Genomic DNA, 27,326 nt, shown 5'->3' with positions numbered 1-27,326 from the left:
GGTCACGCAGAAGAATTTCACACCACCTGACTTAGCTAGATTTCGAAGCTCTGCTCTTCAAATTCATGTAAATTTCAAAGTTTATACACTTAATATATTTAATATGATACTAATTTTTTGTTATAACCAACTGGTACACGAAATATACTAGCTTATTGCCTATACAGAAAGGTCATTATCAGCCTTCACTCAGCAATTTGACAAGCCCGGCATATGCAACCATTCTCCGTCTGGATAACATGACCGTCGCCCTCAATACGTCTGGGCACAAATTTAAATAACAATACGCTATTTACATATCAATGCGGCCTCATGCTAATTAAAGCTGCCGAATCCAGGAATTAATATATGCCTCAATCCCAGGACATCGTGAAACGCAGAGGTGAAACGGTTCATATATTGTGTTCTGGCAAGTAAGGTGAAAATACAGCTGATAGTCTGATATAGCCATATTATAACATTTTCATACAAAATAAATTAGCATTTCTATGCCATAAAATGTTAGCTTTTACTGTCAGATATATCCCCTTTTATTTTTAAGCCAACAACTAAAGGCAATTAAATGATAAAATGAAAATGTTGAGGGCAGTTGATCGTGAAGTGATAGCTTGTGATAAACGAATTGAACTGATATAATATCAACCGAGAATTGAATATGGTATGAGGAATTTCGTTGTCATTCTCGAATAAATGTAAATTGAAAACGTAATGAGGCTATTAAGCTTCATTAAGCGTGTTTGTGCGGATCAGATTATAACTGCAATATCAATAACTGCACTTGACGCTATAAGGGACGCACCATTAGATACCAAGGGGGGGGGGGGCTGGGTAGTTTTTTGAAAAAAAAAATTTTGTCGCACCATCTGAGCAAAAAAAAACAATTTGCTCCACCTCAGACTAAAAAAAAAAAAATTTGCTCCACATTGGACCAGAAAAAAAAAGATTTGATGTCAAGGGTGAAAAAAAATTTGTCACAGTTAGTGAAGAAAAATTAACCTCATATAGCTTTTATATTGCAAAATTTTTCACGCTTCGCGCGAATTTGCTCCTTTTTTCACCAAGAATATTTATTTTAGCTCCGAACTGGTACGTATTTTGTGCGCATTTGATTGTGAAAAGTTATTAATATGTGAGCCGGATCTGTGAGTGAAAACACTTGATTCGCTCTACTTCACAGATTTTCACCAAATTCCACCCCAATGTCAAAATTATTATAGAAATCTGTGCCTGCCGGGGCCACATGACTGATTGAGAGCATAGGCGTAGATCCCGGGGGGCCAATATTTGCTAGGGGTGGTCCATACAATCATCATCAATGTTGACGCATGTATGTGGGTTTCTGACAAAATTAATTTGAAAAACCCCAATTTTTGCGCGCTTCGCGCGCATTTATTGTACATTTATACCATATTTCACCAGTTTAGCTTCAAAATGGCAAAATTTTTCGCGCCAAAAGACGTTCATTATACTATAAGAAAGTTTTTACACATAAAAATATTGATGTTTTTTGTGGCACTCGAAATTTAGGTGCTACAAAACGTAAAAATGATCAAAAATATGGACAAAATTTGACAACTCGACAAACAAATTGTTGAAAATTATAGGACTTTACGATTGCAAAAAAAAAAATTGTCTCTCCGAGGTGTTGAAAAAAAAAAAATTGCTTCATCCAGGGGCTAAAAAAAAAAATTTGCTTCACCGAGGTACTAAAAAAAAAAAATTTGTCACGACCCCAACTACCCAGCCCCCCCCTTGATATCTAATGGTGCGTCCCTAAATAAAACGGATAAGCTGGTTCACTCATAAAACACGTTCATTTATATATTTTTCAATAATTGCGTTCTTTACGGCTTTTCATCATGCTTGATTAGTCATGCGAATTGTGAAATCTCTATTCATTTGACTGCATGAGCGGCGTGCGGAGATGAGGCTTCTCATAGTTTTCAGCAATTATTTTGCCAAAAACCCTATCTCAGTCAATGTTGGGTGTATTTGTGATTATAGGCCTACTTATGTGCTGTTCAAGTCCACGATGATCAGAACCTATTCGAATGAAATCTAAAGGTAAGGTAACTTTCAGTTGGTGTATCAGTTTTGGTGTTTTAAGATTTGTTTAAAAACACGGATCATTCATTATTTCCGGGTCGAATCTCTTCAATGCAGACGGAAATTCTCCAGAGATAGATGTATTGAATAACGGGTAGTAGGCCTATATAGTACTATAGGCGGTATATTTTGGGGTTCTCGGCTGGGCGCGATTACCTGGCTGATGGTGACTGTGCGGTGACTGTATTATGTACCCACCAAGTTTCATGCCCAATTGCCCATAATGACAGTTTTTACTAATTTGACCTCAGATGACCCCAAAATGACCTTCCAAAAATTTGGCTCTAAATGTTGACTGTACCCACCAAGATTCATGGCCAACGACAGTTTTTACTAATTGGACCTCAGATGACCAGTGGGTGACCTCGGATGACCCCAAAATGACCTTCCAAAATTTTGGCTCTAAATGTTGACTGTACCTGCCAAGTTTCATGCCCATATGACAGTTTTAAGTAATTTGACCCCAGATGGCCCCTGGGAGCGGGCCCCGGGGTCAGATGACTTAACGAACATAAACCTCTTCTTGCCAGGACAGAACTTTACCCACCCACAGAGGGGAATGGGGAGATAAGCCGGGGAGATAAGTTAACCCCCAAATTTTCTGATATGGGGAGATACCCGGTACCCCCAATTTTTGAAGCTGTTTTGAAGGCCACACAATCATCCCCCAATGATGAATGTTGACATGGGTTTAGCCTACATTTGATATAAAATTGGATCGATTGAGCCCATATTTATTAGTCGAGCTATGAGTTTTAATATTTTAAAACGCATAGGCCTATAGCGAGACCAATAATTTTTGGGCGTAAAGCATCCAATTTTATCATTATTATGTGTTGGATCCAATATTTTCACACACTTGGATTCATCAAAACATAATAATGTACTATCATGGACCACTGAGTTGCAGTAACTCAAATTTCGAATTATTTGAACTGATCATGGACGTACTGTACCATTAAACCTTAATATTCTGTCACAAATAAATAGCCGAAATATAAACTCAGACCGCCGGCCACCAGACATTATATTGTAAATGCATATCGTGCTCGACGTCGATCGGTCAACTGTGTTGAAATCAACACAATTCCCCGCACAATTCTTAGATCGGTCAAATAAAAACAATAAAATAGTGTTTTTTATTAAGCCTGTGAATAAGCCATATCATGGACGTACTAAATAATCTTATTTAGGTACGTCCATGGTCAGATAAAACCACAATATGCTTGGATATACATTAAAAAACCCACCATGGTGTTAAAATTAGGCATGAAACTGTGTCTTTTACTTAGTGTAAAATATTTGATTTTTACAGACCTGAACTTCCCGTAAGAATTTTTTGGTATTAACTTTTTCGCGTTTCAAACTACATGTACTTTCGCTGAAGAAAGATTTCCCCCCAACTCCATATTGTAAGGTCCATTAGTTTTGTCAGAATATCAGTTTTGATTTTACAACTTTTCACTCGCAATTGCCAAATTCTATCTCAACTTTCTTGGTCCAACTCAGTCATAGGCGTATTATTTTGATAGCTTATTCTATCGCCAAAAGGTGCTGCATTCACCATACTTCAAGAAATTAAATGTCAAAAAGAAATCTACTCCACTGAACTCAGTACTTTTTTCCGAATAACAGCAGCAGAAATAATTTATATTTTATTGTGGTATATGCAAAATCGTCCATCCATGGATATAATTATTTTCATGCGTCGATTAAAAAAAATTGTGCAATCAAAACCGAAATTCTGACAAAACTTTAGCCCGTGTGATGTGTTATAATATAGAAAGTTGTGAAATATCTTTAGCGAATTATATTTTTGAAAGCGAAAAAGTTGACCTCCAAAAAAGCTCACGGGCGACTAAAGTTTAGGCTTGTCAAAATCAAATATCTTACGCCAGGTGACTAAATGTCACACCTAAGTTTAACACCAGGATTTAAAATAGAAAATTAGTATCAAACATGGGTTTCTTCTGATATTTACTGAAAGAATGAAAATTATTGCTTTTTATTTGGCCGAGAAAATAATTATTTTAAAGTGAAAACGCGTAGCTATCATGGCTATAGCTCGTTTCAACACCGAATTCGATCAGTGCAATGCTTAATTTAAAGGGCATATCTATTGCAAAAACAAGTTGAACTCCATGCGAAGAGAATAATTATTACATTACAAGTTGACAGTCGTTGCAATTTTGTTATTCCTATTTCTCCTGAAAAAAAGACAAATTGTGTTGGTAAAATGCTGGCTCATACGGCCTTTTTCAGCGTTCGAAGCGAAATTGGTTTCCAATGCAGCAGACTGATGACGTACATTATCTGAACCGCAGTCTCCGCAGCCAGCTTACGCGTGAGCCATTCCATGTCAACTCCAGGGATGTGCACCGCAGCACCTCTTCAATTTTTTTTCTGTGTGGTGGTAGATATTGATGAGAAAGTAAAATCCTGAAAATTTGAGCTTCATACTCCATTTCGTTTTCCCGTGGCATCAATTTGAAATTTAGGGGGTCAGCGTAAAAATGTGTCGCAACGCGAAAGACGATGTTTGGAGGTCCATAAATGTATAAAGGAACCCCAACAACTTTTTTTTGTGTAGAATTCAAATCTGGCATCAGAAAACTTGTCACTCCTTTACTTTAAAAGATATAGGGCCCTCAAAATGCAACTTCCTCCATCCAGGACCAACTTCGGGGGGTCAGAACTCCAAAAGTAAAAATAATTTTATTGTCCATTTTTTTGCCAGTCAGAGCCCTTTGGTAGGACATTACTCTTATCCCATATTGAGCATATTAGTATACTTTTAGCTGAGATATTACCCATGCAAAACTCCAATAATGTACATTTTTTGTACATTTTGACCCCCTGAAAACCAATGTCAGACATTTTGCCCCACCATCAACTTCAGGTATGTCGAAAATATGTTCCTGGACAACATTTCTGAGAGATATTGGCTTTGGGTCTCGATGACTTTGCTTTAATAATATCAGTTAGATATTCGCGCGCAAATGTCCTATATAATATAATCTATGCTTGTCTCCCTCTAAATTGTAATGCTCCCGCCGACACCGTCGATCTTATATCGAAACCAAAACTTGGCCACTTGAGTGCACATGCCTTCCTCACGGTGCGTTTGGGGGCGTCCAAATTTTGAACTGGCCCAGGGCCCCCAAAGTAAATCCGGCCCTGATAGCCTTCAAGGTCAAAGATGTTAGGAAGCTTCTCAGGAATCTGCAACCATGCTGCTAAAGCTACTGCACGTAAAGCTGGTGGTCCCGTGTATAGGAAGAGTCAAATCCTGTGCACGTTAAGTGTCAGAGCTATTCGAAAAGAGAAGGGGGACCATCCCGGTTCTGATATCTGTATAATCACCTCCTCTAGTTCCAGAGGACTTCCAGTTTAGCTCAAATGAGCTGCTATATGAAGTACTAGAAAGGAAAGGAAAGGAAAGGTACTGGTCCTGATGGAATCCCTGCAAGAGTCCTGAAGGAGTGCAGCGCAGAACTTGCAAGACCACACAGCCTGCTGTTTGGGGAGTTTTCCCAAGCCAGTGGAAGATTGCATCTGTCATCCCTATTCACAAGAGAGATTCGTACTTCGCACTGAAGGAGTGCAGCGCAGAACTTGCAAGACCGCACAGCCTGCTGTTTGGGGAGTTTTCCCAAGCCAGTGGAAGATTGCATCTGTCATCCCTATTCACAAGAGAGATTCGTACTTCGCACTGAAGGAGTGCAGCGCAGAACTTGCAAGACCGCACAGCCTGCTGTTTGGGGAGTTTTCCCAAACCAGTGGAAGATTGCATCTGTCATCCCTATTCACAAGAGAGTTTCGAACTCTACTCCATCTATGTACCGCCCCATCTCTCTGCTCTGCATCATCAGCAAGGTGGAATACAGAGGCTGTTGTACAGAACCAACTCAAGACGTACCTCCTTGGAAACCAACTGATATCAGATACACAGTTTGGATTTAGGCCACAACATACCATTCTGACCCAAGAGTGGTCCAACTCCCTGGACAGAGGTAACGAAGTGCGTCTGATAACCCTGGATATCAAAGGAGCATTTGACTGTCTGTCTTAGTCATGATAATGGCGTTTGCTCAAAACTCATGGCAAAAGGAGTATCCGGCAAGCTACTCACCTGGATTAGGAGCTACCTGACAGATCGTTCCATCAAAGTTGTCTTTATATCTGGCCAGTCATCAAATAAGTACTTCTTCCATCAGTGCATCAGTTACCCAGGGCCCACTTTTGTTCTCTGTCTTCTTTGATGACATTGGTGATGAGTGTGGAAACTAGCTCTACATCTACGCAGACGATTCCACCTTTTGTTTTGTCAGATTATATCTAGAGACAACCCTGAGGTCGTAACTGCTAGCCTGAACAGAGACCTAGAGTAAATGAGGATCTGAGCAGACAGATTGAAGGTGACCTTCGAGCCATCGAAATCAAGGCAATGCCAATATCAAGAAAGATGAATCCAACCAAGCGCTAGATCTTCTGTTTGGTACCACCAAACTGGCTGAGAATTAGGAGCTGGAGATCCTGAGAGTCACAGTCGACAGCAAGTGGACTTCTACAAAGTAGATTTTTAACGTCTCGTCCAGAGCATCCAAGCTATGTGCTCTGAGGAGAGTTGCAAATAAACTTGATGTCAGTGCTAGAGGCAGAGCAACCGTTTACAAGGCTCAAGTGCAAGTGCGCAGTGTGATGGGTACACCTCACTGTCTATTGGATGAGTGCCAGCGCCACCACTTGCCCTTCGAATAATAGGCATGAGTGAAGTGGAATCAAGTACAGAAGAGCTGAACATCACATCTCTACATCAAAGACTAGACAGACGTCAAGTGGCTGCCGCAGCAACAGACGTATACAAAACGCACACCAGCTTGTGCCCACCAGATCGGAAGGCACTGCTACCAAAACCATTTATAGTCAGAAGAGCTATCCGCTCCAGCTTGTCCATGTCTTGACATGCCACCAGTTTCTAGAATCATATACCGGCAGGACCTTCATCCACAATGCAGTTCATGTTTGGAATAACCTACCAGATGGAGTTGTCGGAGCCATATTTGACAAAGGCGCACCATCCGTCAAGAGCAGAGTGCATATAATAAGCATCTTATTTCACGTGTCTGATGCTTTACTGTACCCTTCACTATTGTTGTTCCTAAGCTGCTGTGAACCACAGATTGGCCCATGTGGTTTTCTTTTATAGTGTCTAGGTGCGTATATAAAATCTTGACCTGTATCACTCCTCATGGGCTATTGTTCACTCTAGTATTTTATTAAAAAGTAGATAAACATATGATATCTGTACTTTAATTAGTATCGGAGTTCTTATTCTTATACTTTCCTTATTGTTTTGACAATGTGGTTATTAGCCTATATAATGTAACACAGTAAGAGAAGAAAATAATACAATCTTATTTGTTTTTTCTTCTTTTTTCAAAATGAGGAAAATGACCTGAGGGTACTCAGTATAACTTACACTACGAGTAAAGCGCCGCCCAAGTCTTTTCAAAGCTCCTTTTCCGTTCCGGAGACTCCACATCAGGCACTTTTTTCGCGGAAATTTCCCATTTGAAGCCCATATGAAGTTCTCAGAGACTTCTGGCTGAAAGTTCCTCCTCCAAATTAGCTTCAAGAGCTCCAATCACTTACGTATATCTGAGTTGTTGTCGCCAAAAAAGTCCCACTTTAGTTCCGGATACGTCATTTACGCCCTTAAATTCCGGTCCGGTTCCTGCATTTATGAAATATAAGCTGCACGTCAAGGATCGTTAACCCACATTTGCACAGTATTTTTAATTGCAGGACCTGAGAGAGATGCACACCGGCCACACCAAATTGCATTCTGAATACGAGGAACGTCCTTCTGATATCAAATAATTTTTTGAAATTCACGATATAATACTAATCTTATGGTAAATTATTAAAAATTTATATTTTTGATATTTTAACCAAATTATTTGATGTCAGAAGGGCATCCCGTTTATTCAGAATGCAATTTGGTATGTCTGATGTGCTCTTAGGTCCCACAAACATACTGTGTAAAGGTGGGTGACCGAGTCCCTAATATACCAACTCAAGAATTACTTGAGTCCCCTTCCCCATCCGGAAAATGAATAAGTAATATCTGCAATGTTTTATATAATTCAAGCATTTTTGCTTGACAAACTCATTAATGAATACCCACAATTTTAGCTTTCGCTATCGGGGCTGATGGCTTGATCACAAGTGACTTGGTCCACTGTTTTTCCCACGAAACGGCTTGTGGACATTTCCCGGAAGTGATGATGTTTTTGTTTTGAGCAGTGGATCGTATACCTGATCGAGTGAGACCTTCGTCGTGGTTGATAGCTTTGGCCCCCTTTTTACGAATATGGATTGCTTCCCTAATTCTTCTGCTGGATTGTTACCCCTTCCCATCTTGAGCTGTATGGTCTGTATGTGGTCTGATTTGTGCTGTTCCGAGGTTGATTTTTTTCTGCTTGCTCTCGCAAATTTTCTTTCTACGTACCAAGTTCACGTACGAGAGCAAACAGAAAAGAATAAACCTAGGGGAGAATTTAGGGCCGGAAGCAATTTACATTCGTAAAAAGGGGGCCAAAGCAATCAACCGAGACGATGTTCTCGTTTTTCTCGATCACGTATACGATCCACTGCTCAAAACAAAAGCATCATCACTTTCGGGAAATATCAACAAGCCGTTTCGCAGGAAAAGCAGTGGACCAAGTCACTTGTGATCAAGCCATCAGCCCGGATGGTGAAAGCTAAAGTGGTCAGTACTCATTTAATGGATTTGTCAAGCAAATGTTTGAATTATTTATCTACAATCCTACAAATGCATATATTTTGTTGAACAGCTTTTCCGAAACCACTGGCTTATAATAACAGCTATATACATTAGCACGTACAGATACCATTCATTTGTTACCAGTGCAGCGGAATGGCATACAAATGAACATCGTCCTTCTTTGTGCAAATTCTATTTCACATTTTGACTCTCATGATACTTCTTTATACGAATTATCTTATTTGTGTTTACCATTAACAGACAGAAAACGGACAACAATCTGAAGCTCCTCCTACTTTGACCGAATTGGAAGCTACGCAAGGAAATGCCATCCTAAAGAGTGTTTTAGTAGTACAGTGATGCAGTATTTATCATCATCATCTTCATCATTTAAACGGCAAGTCATCAGTGTATGGTTATAATTGACTCTCTGAGCAATGACCGACCAACGTTGCCGAGTAATTAGACCATGCGCACGTGTACTAGTTTATCGCTGACTATTGTTCGACTTGGCTGATAAGGAGCAACACATTTTGATGGTTGTCTTACATTACGACTTCTGTGACATTGGATATCATGTGTAATCCTCTGGCATTACTTGATTCTGAACGCGGATGTTGGCTAAGTCATAAGACATCTATAATGTTGAAAACATCATTTGTATCATTATTATTTTTATATGTTGCTGTGAATACGGTGCAGTTACAAACCCTAGGTCCAGATGTAACTGACTCAATTCCATCCAATACAACTTCATCTGGTTCAGAAGTGCAACCTGATCCCACCTTGACATCAAGTGACAACTTATCACCGAGTCCATTGGACAATGGTGATGGCATCGGTGACGATGACACAGACAATCGGATACCATTGTACCTCAGTGCATACTTTACCTTAGGTGGCAATTGGGATGGCAGTGGTATTCTACCAGCAGTAGAAATGGCACTTGATCACATTAATGAGAACCCTGATGTCTTACAAGGATATCAACTCAAAATGATTTGGAATGACACGCGGGTAAGTACAAATTACTTGATCATCAATTCCTTAATCTATAATCTTGGAAAATGGAAAAAACTTCGTAATTCCGTGCAGTTTTTGCATGATCATGGATATAGCGCAACGTGTTTTAGGAATAAACAGGACATCTAATACAACGGTTTATCCATCCCCTCTCCAAACAATTAACGTTGGAACAATTCAGAACCTGTTGAAGCAGGAAGAGCATTTCTCAAAATTGCACGATGAGTGGCAGTTATCCGTTAAAATAAAATAAAAAAACTTTTGGATTTATGTAGCGTTGTTGACACAAAAGTGTACCAAGAATTTTCCACGATTATGTTGACATAATCATCATGATAAGATTTTGTCGATGAAACACCATTTTTGTCAAGTTGTGGTTGTTGGAAATCCAGACATTAAAAGTGTTCATAGGCGAAAAATCCAGCAAAAATAGTTCAAAATCGGAAATCCTCAATTTTGAAAGCTTTTTTGGTAAATTCCGTGATTTTTTAGTAATTTTTAAATTGCATTTCCAAGCTTTTCGCAGTAACATTACACTGGAATTCCAGTCATTTTCAGAAAGCAAACTTGAAAATCCAGACTTAATTTTTATTGAAATGTTACTTCTTATAGGGGTGTGCAAATATTTTCTGGAATACTCCAATGGGTCTCATTTTCGGCCTTCTGGTGTAAGGATGACCTTTTTGGTGGAAAATTGATAGATAGGTCATTCTTTTTTCAAATTGTTTGAAATATTGACACAGTATCGTGAGCCTTGAGCCAAAATTTTCCAAAACATTGCTCACCAATATTGGGTTAACATTGCTCACCAATATTGGGTTAACATTGCTCACCAATATTGGGTTAACATTGCTCACCAATATTGGGTTAACATTGCTCATCAATATTGGGTTAACATTGCTCACCAATATTGGGTTAACATTGCTCACCAATATTGGGTTAACATTGCTCACCAATATTGGGTTAACATTGCTCACCAATATTGGGTTAATTGCTCACCAATATTGGGTTAACATTGCTCACCAATATTGGGTTAACATTGCTCACCAATATTGGGTTAACATTGCTCACCAATATTGGGTTAACATTGCTCACCAATATTGGGTTAACATTGCTCACCAATATTGGGTTAACATTGCTCACCAATATTGGGTTAACATTGCTCACCAATATTGGGTTAACATTGCTCACCAATATTGGGTTAACATTGCTCACCAATATTGGGTTAACATTGCTCACCAATATTGGGTTAACATTGCTCACCAATATTGGGTTAACATTGCTCACCAATATTGGGTTAACATTGCTCACCAATATTGGGTTAACATTGCTCACCAATATTGGGTTAACATTGCTCACCAATATTGGGTTAACATTGCTCACCAATATTGGGTTAACATTGCTCACCAATATTGGGTTAACATTGCTCACCAATATTGGGTTAACATTGCTCACCAATATTGGGTTAACATTGCTCACCAATATTGGGTTAACATTGCTCACCAATATTGGGTTAACATTGCTCACCAATATTGGGTTAACATTGCTCACCAATATTGGGTTTTGTTAAACTTTCGCCGATTGTAATAAATACAGACTGAATAACTACTTCGTTAACATTGCTCACCAATATTGGGTTAACATTGCTCACCAATATTGGGTTAACATTGCTCACCAATATTGGGTTAACATTGCTCACCAATATTGGGTTAACATTGCTCACCAATATTGGGTTAACATTGCTCACCAATATTGGGTTAACATTGCTCACCAATATTGGGTTAACATTGCTCACCAATATTGGGTTAACATTGCTCACCAATATTGGGTTAACATTGCTCACCAATATTGGGTTAACATTGCTCACCAATATTGGGTTAACATTGCTCACCAATATTGGGTTAACATTGCTCACCAATATTGGGTTTTGTTAAACTTTCGCCGATTGTAATAAATACAGACTGAATAACTACTTCGCAATTAAAAATTAATGTAGATTTAGTGGAACGTAAATTCTAGGAATTTATAGCAGTAATAATGATGTATTCGCTCATTATTTTTGACACGTCATTTTGTCAATTATTTTTGCAAAAAACAAAAGATAAAATAAAAAATTATGACAAAGTACAAAACTGATGGAATAGGTACAACGAAAAGCAAATGTCTGTGGATGTTGCACCCCCTTTGCAAATAAGTTACACAATTACAACAAAAAGGGTGCGAAACCGAGACGAAAACTGCAACTATAAATTTGTAATGCATATGAATAAATGAGCAAATATGAAATTGTACAATAATCATGATATAACCAAGTTAGTTCAAATTCACGTACGCATAAGAACAATGGTGAACAAATTTAAAATGATAAGTAAAGTGAAGACAATCAAAAGAAAAGAATAACCATGAGGATATACAAAATCCCGGTACAAAATACGATTATTAACAATGTCATTTTAAATTCATGCTGGGCGTGTGAAGTAATAGATAATAATGTAATTACAAAGTACATGAATAATGAAAGGCCAATTCGAACAATTAAATGAAAAAGATTGCTTTCTGTTCCTCCAATGATTATCGAGCCCAAGTACCTAAAACCTCGAAAGAATGATAATTCTGGGATTATTGTATAATTGTGTATGTTAAAAGCGTAGCAAATAGAGACAAGATTCTTAAAAAATAATAATAATAATTCAAGCAATAATGGTACGTACGTACAATAAATTTGCGATATTTATCAAATCAATAAAGTGGCGTTTTGATCGTTATTTAATAATTTGTAAAAATTTGTCTCAAAATGTCATTTTAGAAATATATTAAATTTATCATTTCAACTCCAATGTGTCTGTAATAAGTTCTAAATTATGTTTCGCGCAATTACTTCAATTTCCTGACGGTGTTGTGAAATAATTGAGCCACATTTCAGCTTGTAGACAGAATTTCGGTATATAATGTATCTTGTATGATATAACGATTGAGCGCGAGTTTCATGATCGAGACGTTGTGGGCTCGAGCCCACCACGGCCAGTGTGATGCGTCCTTGTGCAAGACGGCTTTTAAGGAATTAAAATTCCTAATTGCTTCACTCCACCCAGGTGTAAAATGGGGAGCTGCTGGGTGTATTGATATCATCAATGGCAAGCATCACAAAGATAAAGATGATATTAATACATTGGGGTACGGTAATCACAATCTAATTAAAAGTAGGCTGGAGGTACCTGCGCATCAGTTGCGGACTTGGTGAAAGCGGAAATGATTCTGACCAGGGGAAGTAAACTTCCCTATTCTGACATGTCCTAATGGTACCGGAATACCGGGACGGAATAATTGGTGAAGTGTGCTTAATTAAATCACTGACATTTAATTTGATTTTATACCCAAGCTAATGTAAACATCGCCATTTTGTAATCATTTATTTAGGTTTACCCTGTCCTGTTCATTCATTTTAATTTCATATAATTTCGTTTTATTTTATTTGATATTTACACGTCAAAATCATAAAAATACATAGAAAGTACACATAAAAATAACTTAGGGATGAAATCAAAACTCGACCGGCGGTTGACCACCGGTTCCGTCCGGTTACCGCCGGTCGAGTTTTGATTTCGTCCCTTATTAATACAAAACTGTAACCAAGGATTGCCCACAAGGTTGTTCAAAGACTTCCTTAATTGGGTCCTTAAAATAAAAAATGGAAAATAAAAATGGAACGTAATAAATATTAGCCTATTAGGGGACAAAAGAAACTTGTTCTACGGACGGACAGACCTTTCAAGTAGAGTCGGTCGGCAACTCTTTTTTTCCCCCCTTTTTTTTAGTTTGCAAAGTGACCCCAAAATCAGCAAAACCTGTAAAATTTGGGAAAATCTGGGTCGGTCGGGTCCGTAGAACACTTTTTATACCTCATATATAGATTCCTGTCATCTGATTGGTTGAAAGTGCAGTCATTGAATTAACTATGCCCTCAAAATGAACTATGGACCGGTCATGGAAATGAACCATGGACCGGTCACGTGCTTCCCGATCAAACTGCGCGATCGCAACATCCACGTATCCATTCGGTATATAAAACAAATATTGACTGCTTTATATTCGGGACATGGTTAATATTATACGCTGGCGAAGTTACGTAATTAATCGGATTAATTACCATAGCAATAGGTGAAAACAATTTTGAACATATCGCGCTGGCCTATAAGCAGGTTACACTCATCACCTGTGTCGGTCTGCAATCATAGATTGAATACAATACTGGTCTTTTCAAAGATACTAATCTTACAGGTGCAAGTGATCAACATGATATGGTTCAATGCATCGGTACCGCGTGAACGTATCAGTGCAGCGCGGTATATTCAAAAATTGTTTTCACCTATTGCTATGGTAGCTAATCCGATTATTACGTAACTTCGCCAGCGTATAGGCCCGCGGTGATCTCAAAACCATGCTATGACCCTCGGCTGCGCCTCGGATCATAGCATGGTTTTGAAATCACCGCGGGCCTATAATCTTAACCATGCTCCTCATAGCAGTCAATATTTGCATAATATTGTCTTTTTTCGTTGCCTTATACTGCCATAAAAAGTATGGAAGGTTTTCTTCACAGGTCTTGTCACAATCCTTTCTTCCTTCATGTTCTTGCTTATACCCAGTCAATCTGCCAATCAAAATTGAACTTGCACTTGCTACATCGGTAGGCCTTAGGGAGGGATCACTATGTACACCAGGGGTGGGCGGAGCAGTGTCGGGGGGGGGCGAACGCTTTATTGACTTGAGGGGGGCATGAAATTTGAACATTAATATGGGAGAGAGGGGGCATGAAATTCTATACAAGGAATTGAGGATTCCGGGGGAATTTGGCCTTCGATATGACGGGGTGATGCGAAATTTGTGTGCGAATATAATATGAAAATCCTCTGCCGCCGGACCGCGGTAAATAGTGATCCCTGCCTTTATATTCAGATAAGATTTATACAACAAAAACCTGAACTTTTGTTTACACAAATAAGCAAGGGTATAATAGCTATACTATAATATTAGGTAGGGATGAATAATATGATTTATTGAGCATTAAGGGCTGGGGTATGAGCGTTTGGACATTATGTTTTGCGAATTGCATCCTGTCCTTCTGATATCAAATAGTTTAGATTTTTTTAAATTCGCGATATAATACACATTTTATGGCAAATGATTAAAAATTGCTATTTTTTTTATATTTAACTGTCCTCGAAGTAAACTTTATAAATCTAATTATATGTACTTTTAAAGTGTATGTAGCTGGGATGAAAAGCCGATGAGCAATTGAAAATTTTGACCTTTTTCCCCCAAACACCCCAAAAAATTAGGTCTAGGTTTTGGGGAAAAAATCTATATCTTCAATATGAAAGTAATTATATATGACCGTCCACCATAAACTAGCTACTACCGTAAAGTCGGCCAGGTCATTTTTTGTTTTATTTCGTGTTTAGAAAATATATATCATAAGCTTTAAAATGGTAGATATAATTTGACTTCAAACGATATTCAGAAGCGGGGTTATGGTTTGTTGAACTTTGCTCCTTCAATAAAATTGTAGGTCTGCCTAATTTCGGTTCTACATGTATCTCTTTTTTCAAATTACTGGTAATAAATATTAAACAGTAATAATTGGCGGTCATTTTAAATTATCCCCAAGTCAACGAGGTTCAGGAATGTCCTCTCATTTTTAATTGTTGGTTATATACATACCTAGACAAAATACAATGCTTTGTAACCCACCAAAGCAAACAAAACTAGAGCTATTTAACAATTCTATAGACATAGGTAGAAGCTTATTATCCTCTTCAACAATAGGATTATTGATTGGTTTAAAAGGTGTTTGACTGGCACTAGCAAAATGAGATACATGTAGCACCAACTTGAGATACCTATGAATTTTGAAATGTAACTCATAATACAATTTGCCGACTTTACGGCTGGTTTGTGGTGGACGGTCACATTATAGCATAGACTATAATATGATACCTACTAATTCTCACACATACCTATAATAGCCTATCCATCGTACATGTTCATAGAATACCAATTTATTGACATAATAAGTGGCGAGTTTAATCGTGTATTATGAAAAACACCAGGACCGTTAACATGTTTGACCTCGTATGTTTTTCGCTAATATGCATACGATTTTCAATTAGATGACACGCGTATCATTTTTTTATTACCGGTAATATTAAAGTAACCATACTCTCTCAATGCGAACTATTAATTTTTCGGACTAGAATCCCTACTCGTTTATTTTTGGTCCTGATAACTAATCGTTTTGATTTGAATTGAATCATGTCAATTGATCCATGAAGCATCATGATTTGTCTGATCAGGGAAGTGGTCTGATATTGGGTCACTTATACAGGAGTAGCTGACAGGTAATCTGTGTCTGTGCAAAATATTTAGGCCCATGTTGAACGTAAAAGACAGTGACCGCGAAAGATGGTGACCGCGAAAGATGGGTGATTGCTAGTCATGATGAACTATCGAGGTCTTAACCCTTGTATGTATAGTCTTAGAATTGGTAATTTTTGTCAAATTCATTAGCGAATTGCACCAGAATGACAATTTTATATGGTATATCAAATGCACGGCACAATGGATAAAATAATATTGCAGTAGTCTGGGCTATACGTGATTGTGATGTAAAAGATTTTTTGTATTAGGCGCGTGAAAGTCGATTCCGAGTTTATCGTCCCCCGCCCGCGTCACTTTTTGGACACCAAAAACACCCGCGTCAAATTGTCAAAAATGCCAAAATAATTCATTATTTTCAAAGTATCAGTGTTTTCACCAGTTTTAGCAATTGGAAACATATATTTTTGTTTGTAAAACATATAAATTTATAACTTGGAACCAAAACCAGGCTCTTTCTAACTTTTCTAGTCCCTACCCATATAAAAACATGTTTATTAATAACATGTATGAGTGTGGCTTTAAATCAACACGCACTTTAGGTCAATAATGAAATCTGATGAAATAATGAAAAATGAAAAATGAAAAAGTCACCTCACCAACCTGGGAAAAAAAAGGGACGATAAACTCGGAATTGACTTTCATGGGCCTTAAAATGAGCTGCTTTCGATTTTGACTATAGATACCTGTTTACTGCTCCAATTGCCACGCACTCTTGACTTTTAGCGTCGATATTTAGTAAAAAAGTTACTGGTTCGAATCTATCTTGGTGCTCATGATTTTGTTTTCACAACTTTAATGTGCCCTGGCCATTTACCTAGGATTTGTGAGAATTTTATTGTTATTTTGAATAAAAGTGTCCATAATAGATGACGTATAGTCAAATACAAATAGATTAATTCATTTATGAATATGCATTTTGAGAGTGTAATAACCACAGTATAAACATATTAAAACAAACAAACCCACACAAATCACATTTTAAGCGAATCGTAGACCCTCCCTCGGGTCCGTGGAGAACGACTGGTAATGTAGATTACATAGCATTAAAAATGGACTTTCGCGTTCACTTATAATACGAGTATATTTCTATATTGCTGCATGGTTGACTGTGGTGGGTGTAATTAGTGGCGTCGATTTGTGGATGAAGAGGAATGGGTTTTTGGCATTGAAGAAAATAAGGGGGGAGTTGGCATTTTTTTTTCATAGGGCATTACGTAATTATTTATTGTTACATTATCCAGAGATGGAACCGAACCGAGACTGGGGGCCAGTCTAAGCGAATCGGAGAAGAGGCTTTTCACTTAAGGCTTATTCAAATAGCCGCTCCATTATTTGCATTGTATATTTTGAAAAATCGTATTGTTGTTTGCCTTTATAGGATTTTTATTAAGTTTTGACAAGTCGAGCAGTAATAATACACATAGCTTTCATTATGGACCACAATGGCCTCAATCCCAATAGCATAGTTCAATATCCTCAATTAAACAATCTTAGAGCAAAATTTGACCTCAAGTTGCGGAGTATGAGTTTTTGTCCCCAAATTTTCAAAGGTCATTCAATGAATGTACAATTAATGTATTGGGTTAAAGAACTATGCCCTGATAGTTGAGCATTCCCCGGATCCTATAGTGTTTATGACTATACATGCGCTCTTTCAATTACAGAAAAAAAATAGACATGTATTTTTTACCTTCATTAGTTTAAAATAATGTGGACCGGGGTAGTGTTTTTATCAAACAATATTAACAGTATATGATTTAATATATAGCTGTGGCTATTTCATTGTATACCAATAAAATCACATTTTGAAAGGCACGCCGGAAATGACCACGGATAATATGTGAAGTTTGGAATGGGTTTCATTTTGGTACACAAATGACAAATAGATGTTAAAATAGAATTGGATTTGCCCTCGCTTGTCCTTATAGGATTTTTATTACGTGTTGAACACTTCCAGCAATAATAACACACATTGTAGCTTTATGACCATACATGCGCTCTTTCAAATACAGAAAAAATAGACATGTATGTTTAACCTTCATTACAAGAAATAATGTGTACCGTCGATAGCATTTTTGTCCAACAATATTAACAGTATGATTATATAGCACTGGATAACCTTTATTGAATATCAATAACCACATTTTGAAAGAAGCACAGGATATTGGAATGTGGTTTCATTTTGGTACACATATATTAAAATTAATCGGATTTTTTTTGAAAATTCCAATGACGGAATTTTCTAAACTATACATTGTTTCACCTGAATTTTATCTCAAATTTAATCGTCATAGAAGTCTTTACACTATATACTAAATGTATTCCTATCTTTAGAATTTAGAATAATATACCCGCACATTTATGCTATATTGCGTGATTCACCCGATAACGGAAAGAGCACATTGCTATCAACAATGATCAACATTTACAAGCACATTATACAAACATACCCCACACGTACGTAGGGCCTACCCCTATCTCCCTCTCTCATCCCCATCTCCCATCTCTCTACCCCTCTCCATTCTCTCTCCCTCCCCTCCCTCTCTCCGCCCTCTCCTCCCTCTCCCCCCTCCCTCCTTATCTTTGTCAATTTTTAATAATTTTAACATAAAATGTGCATTATATTGCAAATTTCAAAAAATCTAAATTATTTGATACCAGAAGGACATTTCTCGTATTCGGAATGCAATTTGGTGTGTCTGCTTTGCTCTCAGGTCCCACAAAATTTACTGTGCAATGGTGGGTGACCGAGCCCTTAATGTTTTATTTGCAAAAATGTATACTGTGATGGATCAGGTAATGGAAAAAGCACATTGTTAGCAAAATTATGCATTAGCAAATAATAAGCAGATGCAGAGCACGGGCAGAGCACCAGAGATGCTTTTAGCACGGCTGTTGTTGTCCTATATTCTTAGAAAATATCAAGGGTTCTACATACTGGAGAGCTCAAGAGAAAACGTTAACAAAATCCCATCCTGGTTCGTTCTAGCCTCTCTACCACAACCATTTTTGGTTCTTCTTAGAACGCTTTGAGGTTCCACATGCAGGACAACTCTACGTAGGGATGGGGTATGAACGTTTGGACAGTATTTATTGTGGGACATTAGAGCACATCAGACATATCGAATTGCATTCTGAATACGAAGAATGTCCTTCTGATATCAAATAATTTTAATTTTGTGAAATTCGCAATGTAATACACATTTTATGGCAAATGATTAAAAATTGATATTTTTAACAGTACTCTTCTGATGATTTATACTTAAAGTGTATGTAGGTGGGATGAAAAGCCGACGATCAAGTGAAAATTTTGACCTTTTGTATTGAAGATATGGATTTTTTCCCCAAAACACCAGAAAAAATTAGGTCTTTTCGGGAAAAAAATCCATATCTTCAATATGAAAGGTCAAAATTTTCAATTGATCGTCGGCTTTTCCTCCCAGCTACATACACTTTAAGAATATATCATTAGATTTATAAAATTTACTTCGTGGACTGTTATATATCAAAAATGTGAAAAATATCAAATTTTAATAATTTGTCATAAAATTTGTATTATATCGTGAATTTCCAAAAATGAAATTTATTTGATATCAGAAAGACATTCTTCGTATTCAGAATGCAATGTCTGATGTGCTCTCATGTCCCACAAAAAATACTGTCGAAACGCTCAAAACGCTCATTCCAGATCCCTTAAGGTTACACTAAGAAACGTATAAGAAACGTATAAATGACGTATAAAGTTGTTATCTAAAACAGAGTTTTCTCAGTAACCAGATATCGCAGCGAGTGAAATGTTGGTGCATTGGATGGAGCTTAACATTTTCTTTGTGTGTTTATACAAATTTTTAGAACAAATTTGAAAATCATTCGTTTAAGGTTGGTCTGAACCCTGGAATTATGGAAACTTTCGGGCCTCATAACTTCTAAATTGTTGGTCTAAAGTATATAAAAGTATACATATTTAGAATGGCAAAGACTTGATAAGTTCATCTGTGAGGTCAAATTTGGGCCAAAATGCCATTTTGGCCCAAAATCTAAAAATAAAACGTTTTTGGCCCACTTCTTTTCGTGCATCACAACAAAAAAATTCTTGGGCCAAAATATTTTTTTAATTAATTTTTAAAAACTAGATCAAATTATCTAGGACCCGTTTTTTTATTGAAAAAAATGAAAATTTATAAAATACCATAGAAAAATGGCAGAAACCGGCTTCCCCACACCCCGGCAGCCCCTATCATGGTTGCCCCCTCCCTCCCTATCCCTGCAACATATGACTCACGTGCCACGGTTTCATAGGTTAGTGGTCATTTTGCATGTAGATTGATACACCAAGTACGCTTGAGTTCATTTTTTTCTGCATGGCTGTTTCTATTATTAACTTACGCCCCTCTGGAATCAAGCCTTGAAAATCCATTGTATTTAACCTTAAGGTGTACTGTGAATTTTCTTCCTATGTCTACCATTGTATTTAACCTTAAGGTGTACTGTGAATTTTCTTCCTATGTCTACCATATCATGATATGGAAAGGTTCACTGTAAAAAAATACAGTAAAAGTGTGTGCAGCCAATCTGCCAACAAAACCCTGTAAAATTTACAGTATCCTGTAAAAATGAACACACTCAAAATGCTGTAAACATGGCGAGTTATTTTAGAGCTTGAGAATGTGTTTAGGATAAAAAATGCTGACTGACTTCAAAAGTCCACCCTTCCCATATAACAGTTTTTTTACATCGCCTAACTGTAAAATTTACAGTTTCCTGTCAAGAAAATACAGTTGAAACCTGTAAAATTCATCTTTTTTACAGGATACTGTAAATTTTACAGGTTTTGGTTGGCAGATTGGCTGCACACACTTTTACTGTAAAATTTAGTCACGTGATATTTAGTACTTAATCGTATAAGTGACTATTCTTACAGTGTAGTGATGATATTGATATTGCTTAAACGTTGAATTATAACTCCAATTTTAATTTCAGCTTTGATAGGCCTAGATAATTTAAACTAAAAAATACAGTATTTGCCTGTTTTTATCAATTACAGCCAAATACTGTAAATAATTAGCCTTTTTTACAGTATTTTACTGTAAATTTCACTGTTATTTTTTACAGTGTTCCTATACAAAAACGATTCTCTTACAAACCATCTACGCACAGTTTCTCCCACTACACAGTTGAGTGCATAGTATCGTAAGAGCTGTGGAGCTTCTAGCTAGATAATGGGCCTCTGTGATTGGTTTTTGTCAAAATCTCAAGTGTTCCCTTCATCCAATCAGAATTCTTTTTATATCAAACGAAAGCTAACGCTTTCCCCTAAAAACACCTTTCGTCATTAGGTCAACAGATAACACAATTTAATCTTATAGCAAGTCGAATGTGGTAAATCTGTTGAAAATTACCTATCCAAACACATTTTTTGACCGAAATATAGGTTTTAAAAGTCAAAACCCTCAAGTGTTCCTTGCAATATTTTTCAAATTTTATGTCATTAAATGAAAAAGCACACTTATATTATCCATATACTAGCGTCATTAGAATGAGCAATGGCCAATTCTCTTTAAATTGCAAATCTTGTGCAAAAAGTTACTATTTTCGCCTGTTTTGTCATACGGTATAATTGCAAATTCAATGAACTATGACTTTGCTAAAGAGCGCTTACAAATTGATATGGATATTCATTTTCAGCAAACAAAACAACAAAACAAAACAACAACAACAACAACAACAACAAAACAAAACATAAAAAACACACACCAAAAAACATTTTGAATTAGGCTAGCTGTATCAAATTTGAGGACAGAATTTTGTTAAAACATAGCGTAGCCTTAAGAACAGGAAATTTTAACTTTGATGTGAAGAACAAGCTTGTGAGAATTTGACATGCAACAATCAATGTATTGACGCAATAGTGTAATCTTTCAAAGCAATATAACCTAGAAATCGGTGAAAAAGTCAAGAGTTCCCCTTCGATTTGACCACTCAAAAATTAAGGAAATCGTTATTCCTTATTTGTTAATCATCTCCAGGCATCACATTGGAAGATTAGTTTTTGACCAATGAGAAATTATTGTCTGCATATCAGGAACGACTGTAAAGTACGTAGCCTACTTGATGGCACTGTGACGCAGCGGTAAAGAATGCGGCTCATAAATCGCGAGGGTATTTCGAGCCATGGGTTCGAATCTCAGCAGCACCACTCGTGTTATACAGTTGGGCAAGGCGCTTATCCTCATTTGGGTCACTCTACCCAGGTGTGATGAGGAGCTGTTAGGGGATAATTATACAATCTAAGTACTGAGGGAAATTATTCTAATTTATCTCAGTGCAGCGACAGCGAAATAAATTGTCATTTGTGTTGGTACCTGACCAAGAGAAGTACAGATTAAATCAAAAACATTTTCCCTGGCCAGGGCTTTATACCATGATTATATACAGGCTGTCCCAAAAAGAAACGGCACATGACAGCCACACAAGACATCGCATATATGGTCAGAATAATATTGCAGATTAATATTCAATTTTTATAATCAACTGTGTATAAAACAAGATGTGAAGTTATTATATGGATCATGTCAACCATGCAGGTCCGGTAAAACGTAATGATATGGAGCCTTTCAAACGAATTATTTTGGAATAACCAGTATGTGGAGAGTCTTAAGCTAATGATATGAAAGATAAAGTAAATGGAACATATCAAAAGATAACTATTTACAGTGAAGCTATATATGTGTGGTTCAGCCAGACATTTTATATGTATGCCTGTATAGATTCCTCTCAGTTTTTTTTTGTGTGTTAACAGTGTGATGCTGGGCTTGGTACCCGGATGCTGTTTGACCAACTATACACGAAACCTCAGAAAATCATGATTCTTGGACCAGCTTGTTCAACCGCTGCTCAATCTGTTGCAGAGACGGCTTATCATTGGAATCTTGTCACCGTAAGTTTTTGTTTGTTTGTTTGTTTGTTTGTTTGATGGTTATACAGGCTGCATCAAAATGATTGGTACCCACCAGTCCCTAGAGACTATTTAAGTTCCATTTGTATTATTAACGTTATTAAGAGTTCTAAAATGGTAATTTTGGTTATATCAAGAGGATCAAATATTACATTTCGAAGATGCTGATGAGGCCTGTCAATCAATATCAAAACTGTAGGTATCAAACATTTTGATACAGACCGTTTCGCGTATACAGGGTGTTTTTGTCCGCACAGACTCTGAAGCCATTTTGACTACAACTCGATTCCAGTACTCTGCATATTCTAAGTAGCCTATTGAACTCTAACGTGATTGTCTTATGATATAATGCAATTATAATGGTCTTTGAATTACCTAAATAGCAACAGAAGTAACAAGCAGGTTCCAGGTTGGAACACGTAGGCCTATATCAAGTAAACTCATAATCATGGCTAACATTTCGAAACGATTTGAGTATTGTGAAAATGTTACCCCTAATAGATTGCTATAATAAAACGCAAAAAAAGTCCTCTTTACAAACACTCTTGAAGAGCAGAAAAGGCCAATAATCGTAAAAGATTTGATTCAAGCATCAATTAGAAACACATTGGCACTTAAAAGCTTTTAAATAAGAAAAAAGTAATGATGACACAATATCGATTGTTTTTTTCTTGAAAAATATACTGATTTTAAAAGGGCAATCTATATTTTTTACGTCATGTCAAATACGACACGTTCAAGTTAAGATGGTTAGGTTATTCTTTAGTTTGAAACCCACTTGACTGTCTCCAAGGTCATTCAAGCCTTCTCACTTTGGTAGATGGGCTTATGTTGCAAAACCTTTTTGCGTCCTTGTCCCCGGCCCTGTTACACAGTATCCCAGTATTGTTTTTTTCAAGTTGTGGATTACGAGGTGTGGTTTTTTATCACAACACATTCAAATGTCATTTTGTCAGTGTACGCTCATATGGAGTTATGTGTGGCCTAACAGATGAGCATGTTTAGCTATTGTTTTGACTCTAATTCATCTTCATAGGGCCAAAAAACTTTTTCCGCGACCGACCCAAAAACACACAGATCGCCTTTTATCTTTTTCTTTTGACTTTTTTTCACACTCTTGTATGTCACTACCGCCTTACAATCGACCTAAAATGCAATCAAGGATCGACCTACTGACCATCCAACATTTTTTGTCCAAGGGCAAACAAACCATGTTTTATTGGCCTTATCTCAACCTTAATAATTAAAACTAGTTTACTCGTTTTGTTGGTTTTCATTTTCCATCATGAAGAAAATAAATTGAACCCTTCAAATAGAATTGCCTGAACAATTTACAATTTTCTTTTTATATGAACATTACCATGATTACTTTTTGACCGCATCACAATAATAGTGATAAACATGAAAACATAATGACAATATTACTTTCTACGAAACGCAAACAAGGTTTTATGATAATTGATTGATAAAATTTGAAAGTGCAAAATAATTCAGCATCCATTGAAAGGCAGTTATTATTTAACCATGCCCATAATGGCTTATGAACAATTGCTGAGAGAATATTTATAGAAAATGAAGTGTAAATGTAATCTTCGCGAATAGCGAAAATAAAATAAACTGTTCTACACTGCAAAAACCAGTGTGATGTTATTAGCATTTTTCTAAACAATTTTCTAAACACATTCATGCCGTTACTCTGTAAACGTGTTTCAATACTAAACATGTTCTGGGTATTAATGGATATAATATTTAACCATTGAATAAGCCAAATCGGCATTTGCAATGCATTGTGTGACAGTTTTTGCAGTTTTGGGACACTTTGCCCTCTGACCAATCGGGAAAATATTTTTGTGTGCGTACAAAATATTATTCAAAATGTTTTACTAATAAAAAATTGTTTAAAAGTATGATTATTTCATAAATTAATTATTTAAAATATTATTAATGATAACATTATTACAATAATAAATGAAGGAATGATAATTACGGCAATTTCCCCGATTTGTCAGAGGTCAAAGTGTCCCAAAACTGCTCTAAAAACCAGAAGTTACAATGCCGATTGGGCTTATATTGATGTCTACTAGGAATTTGATACTAATGTTTAGCTTCTAAACATGTTTACAGAGTGAAGGCAAGGATGTGTTGTTCAATGGCTAAACACAGTTTTTGGAGTGTATTTTTATCAGACAGTCCGTTATTACTTAAATTTAGGTCAATTGAACTGAATACCTGTCAATTTTTCATCAATATTTGCGTAATACTGAAATAGGTTACATCATGGAGGTAACTTACATAGTCCAGCGGCAAGGTGTGTGGTTTTCAAATGCTGTACAGATTTTTTGATTAAGGCTTTTGAACCAAATTAGTTTTTATACCCTTCAATATAACCCGACATTGAACCAAAAACAGACAATGCAATTCGATATGTCTGATGTGCTCTCATGTCCCACAAAAATACTGTTCAAACGCTCATACCAGAGCCCTTAACGCGATTTGAAACAATAATTAAATCTGCCAAATACTGCCCAGCTAGCTCAGAACAATTTTTACAAGGTCACTCATTAAAATTCGCCATGACTCAAATGTACAACATTTGATTTTGTACACAAGTAAACTTGAATAAACTTTACTTTGCACACAAAGTGCATCAACATCACAATTAATGTTTAATTGTCTCTAATTATTGATATTGGCTCATTAGTTTTTTCAATTATAATAATTGTAGTTGTAAACATGCATGAAGTTTATTTTGGACATTATAGAGTTCACTTTACTGATTACTTTTGTCCATGCTGTTAAGGTTATATAATGGATTTTTCAAGGCTCGATTCCAGAGGGGCGTAAGTTAATAATAGAAACAGCCATGCAGAAAAAAAATGAACTCAAGTGTACTTTGTGTATCAATCTACATGCACATGACCACGAACCTATAAAACCGTGGCACGTGAGTCATCCTATGTTGCAGGGATATGGAGGGGGCAACCATGATAGGGGCTGCCGGGGTGGGGGCAGCCGGTTTTCTGCAATTTTCATATGGTATTTTATAAATTTTCAATTTTTTAAATATTATCCTTAGATGATATCTGTCGTGAAATAAATCAATGCCGCTATAGGATATAATAGGCCTAGTATAGTAGGCCTACCCTGATTATGCAATATATACAACAATAACTACAACAACAATAACAAAACCAAAATATCTAATTTGTACAAAAAATATTCATAGGCTTATATAGGCCGCGCCTATTTAGATTAGTAGGCATATTCCTGAATTATACAATAATTTTTTTTTTTAAACCCGGCAAAAACAATCAATAACTGCAGTCAGAAAGAAAGAAACGAACAAGAAAGAAGACAGAAAAAGAGAAAAAAATAACACAGGGACTCGAACCCGTACTAGTTGACCAGCTCAAAACTATTACATAGACGAGAAGAGTATAAGTCAAGCGCGCTAACCGATTGAGCTACGGAGGGAGCTTACGAAAACTGATGGTCTCAAACTGACTATGATGTTCAATAGTGCATACAGGGTGTTATGATAAACAAGCGCATCGATGACGAAAAAACTCTTTTTTTGCAAAAGTAGCTTCAATTTTGAATGAAAATCAAATGGTAGAGTAATCGACAGACCTTTGAGAAATAATGTTGGTAGTTGGATGTCAAAATTAACATTCCACAATCAAGATATCGATAATGTAACAAAACAGTTTTTTCTCAATCAAGATTCTCGAAAATGTTCCCCAAAAGCGGGCTTTTAAAATTTAATCGGTACTGTATTTGGTTCTGCCCCATGGCAACATTATTTCTTTGATCGATTTGTAGTACAATACAAAAAAGAAGAAAACAATCACTCGGCGTGGTTTTATACGGGGCGCACATTTGAAAAAAAACGTCATGGAACGCGTTTTTGATCTTGTGAACATGGTGCGTAAAAAGGCTTTAAACGTAGTAAAGGATTTTCAAATTTATTCTAAAAATTTGTATAAACACACAAAGAAAATGTTAAGCTACATC

At 36.7% G+C, this 27,326-nt stretch overlaps 1 protein-coding gene across 1 annotated transcript in view; it reads left to right on the top strand.

The window, feature by feature from the left end:
- Positions 1-1,903: 1,903 nt before the first annotated feature.
- LOC140153115 (gamma-aminobutyric acid type B receptor subunit 2-like) overlaps positions 1,904-27,326 on the top strand; it is a 53,049-nt gene continuing 27,626 nt past the window's right edge. Inside the window, exons 1-3 of the mRNA XM_072175751.1 lie at positions 1,904-2,064; positions 9,158-9,913; positions 23,157-23,294. Of these exons, the coding sequence (XP_072031852.1) occupies positions 9,473-9,913; positions 23,157-23,294 (579 nt within the window). The 5' untranslated portion in view covers positions 1,904-2,064; positions 9,158-9,472. The remainder of the gene's footprint in view (positions 2,065-9,157; positions 9,914-23,156; positions 23,295-27,326) is intronic.

This window comes from Amphiura filiformis, chromosome 5 (genome assembly GCF_039555335.1).
Source record: "Amphiura filiformis chromosome 5, Afil_fr2py, whole genome shotgun sequence".
In the NCBI taxonomy this organism is placed as follows: domain Eukaryota; kingdom Metazoa; phylum Echinodermata; class Ophiuroidea; order Amphilepidida; family Amphiuridae; genus Amphiura; species Amphiura filiformis.
Note: the sequence above shows the minus strand (reverse complement) of the source record. Positions and strands in the feature narration are given on the sequence as shown.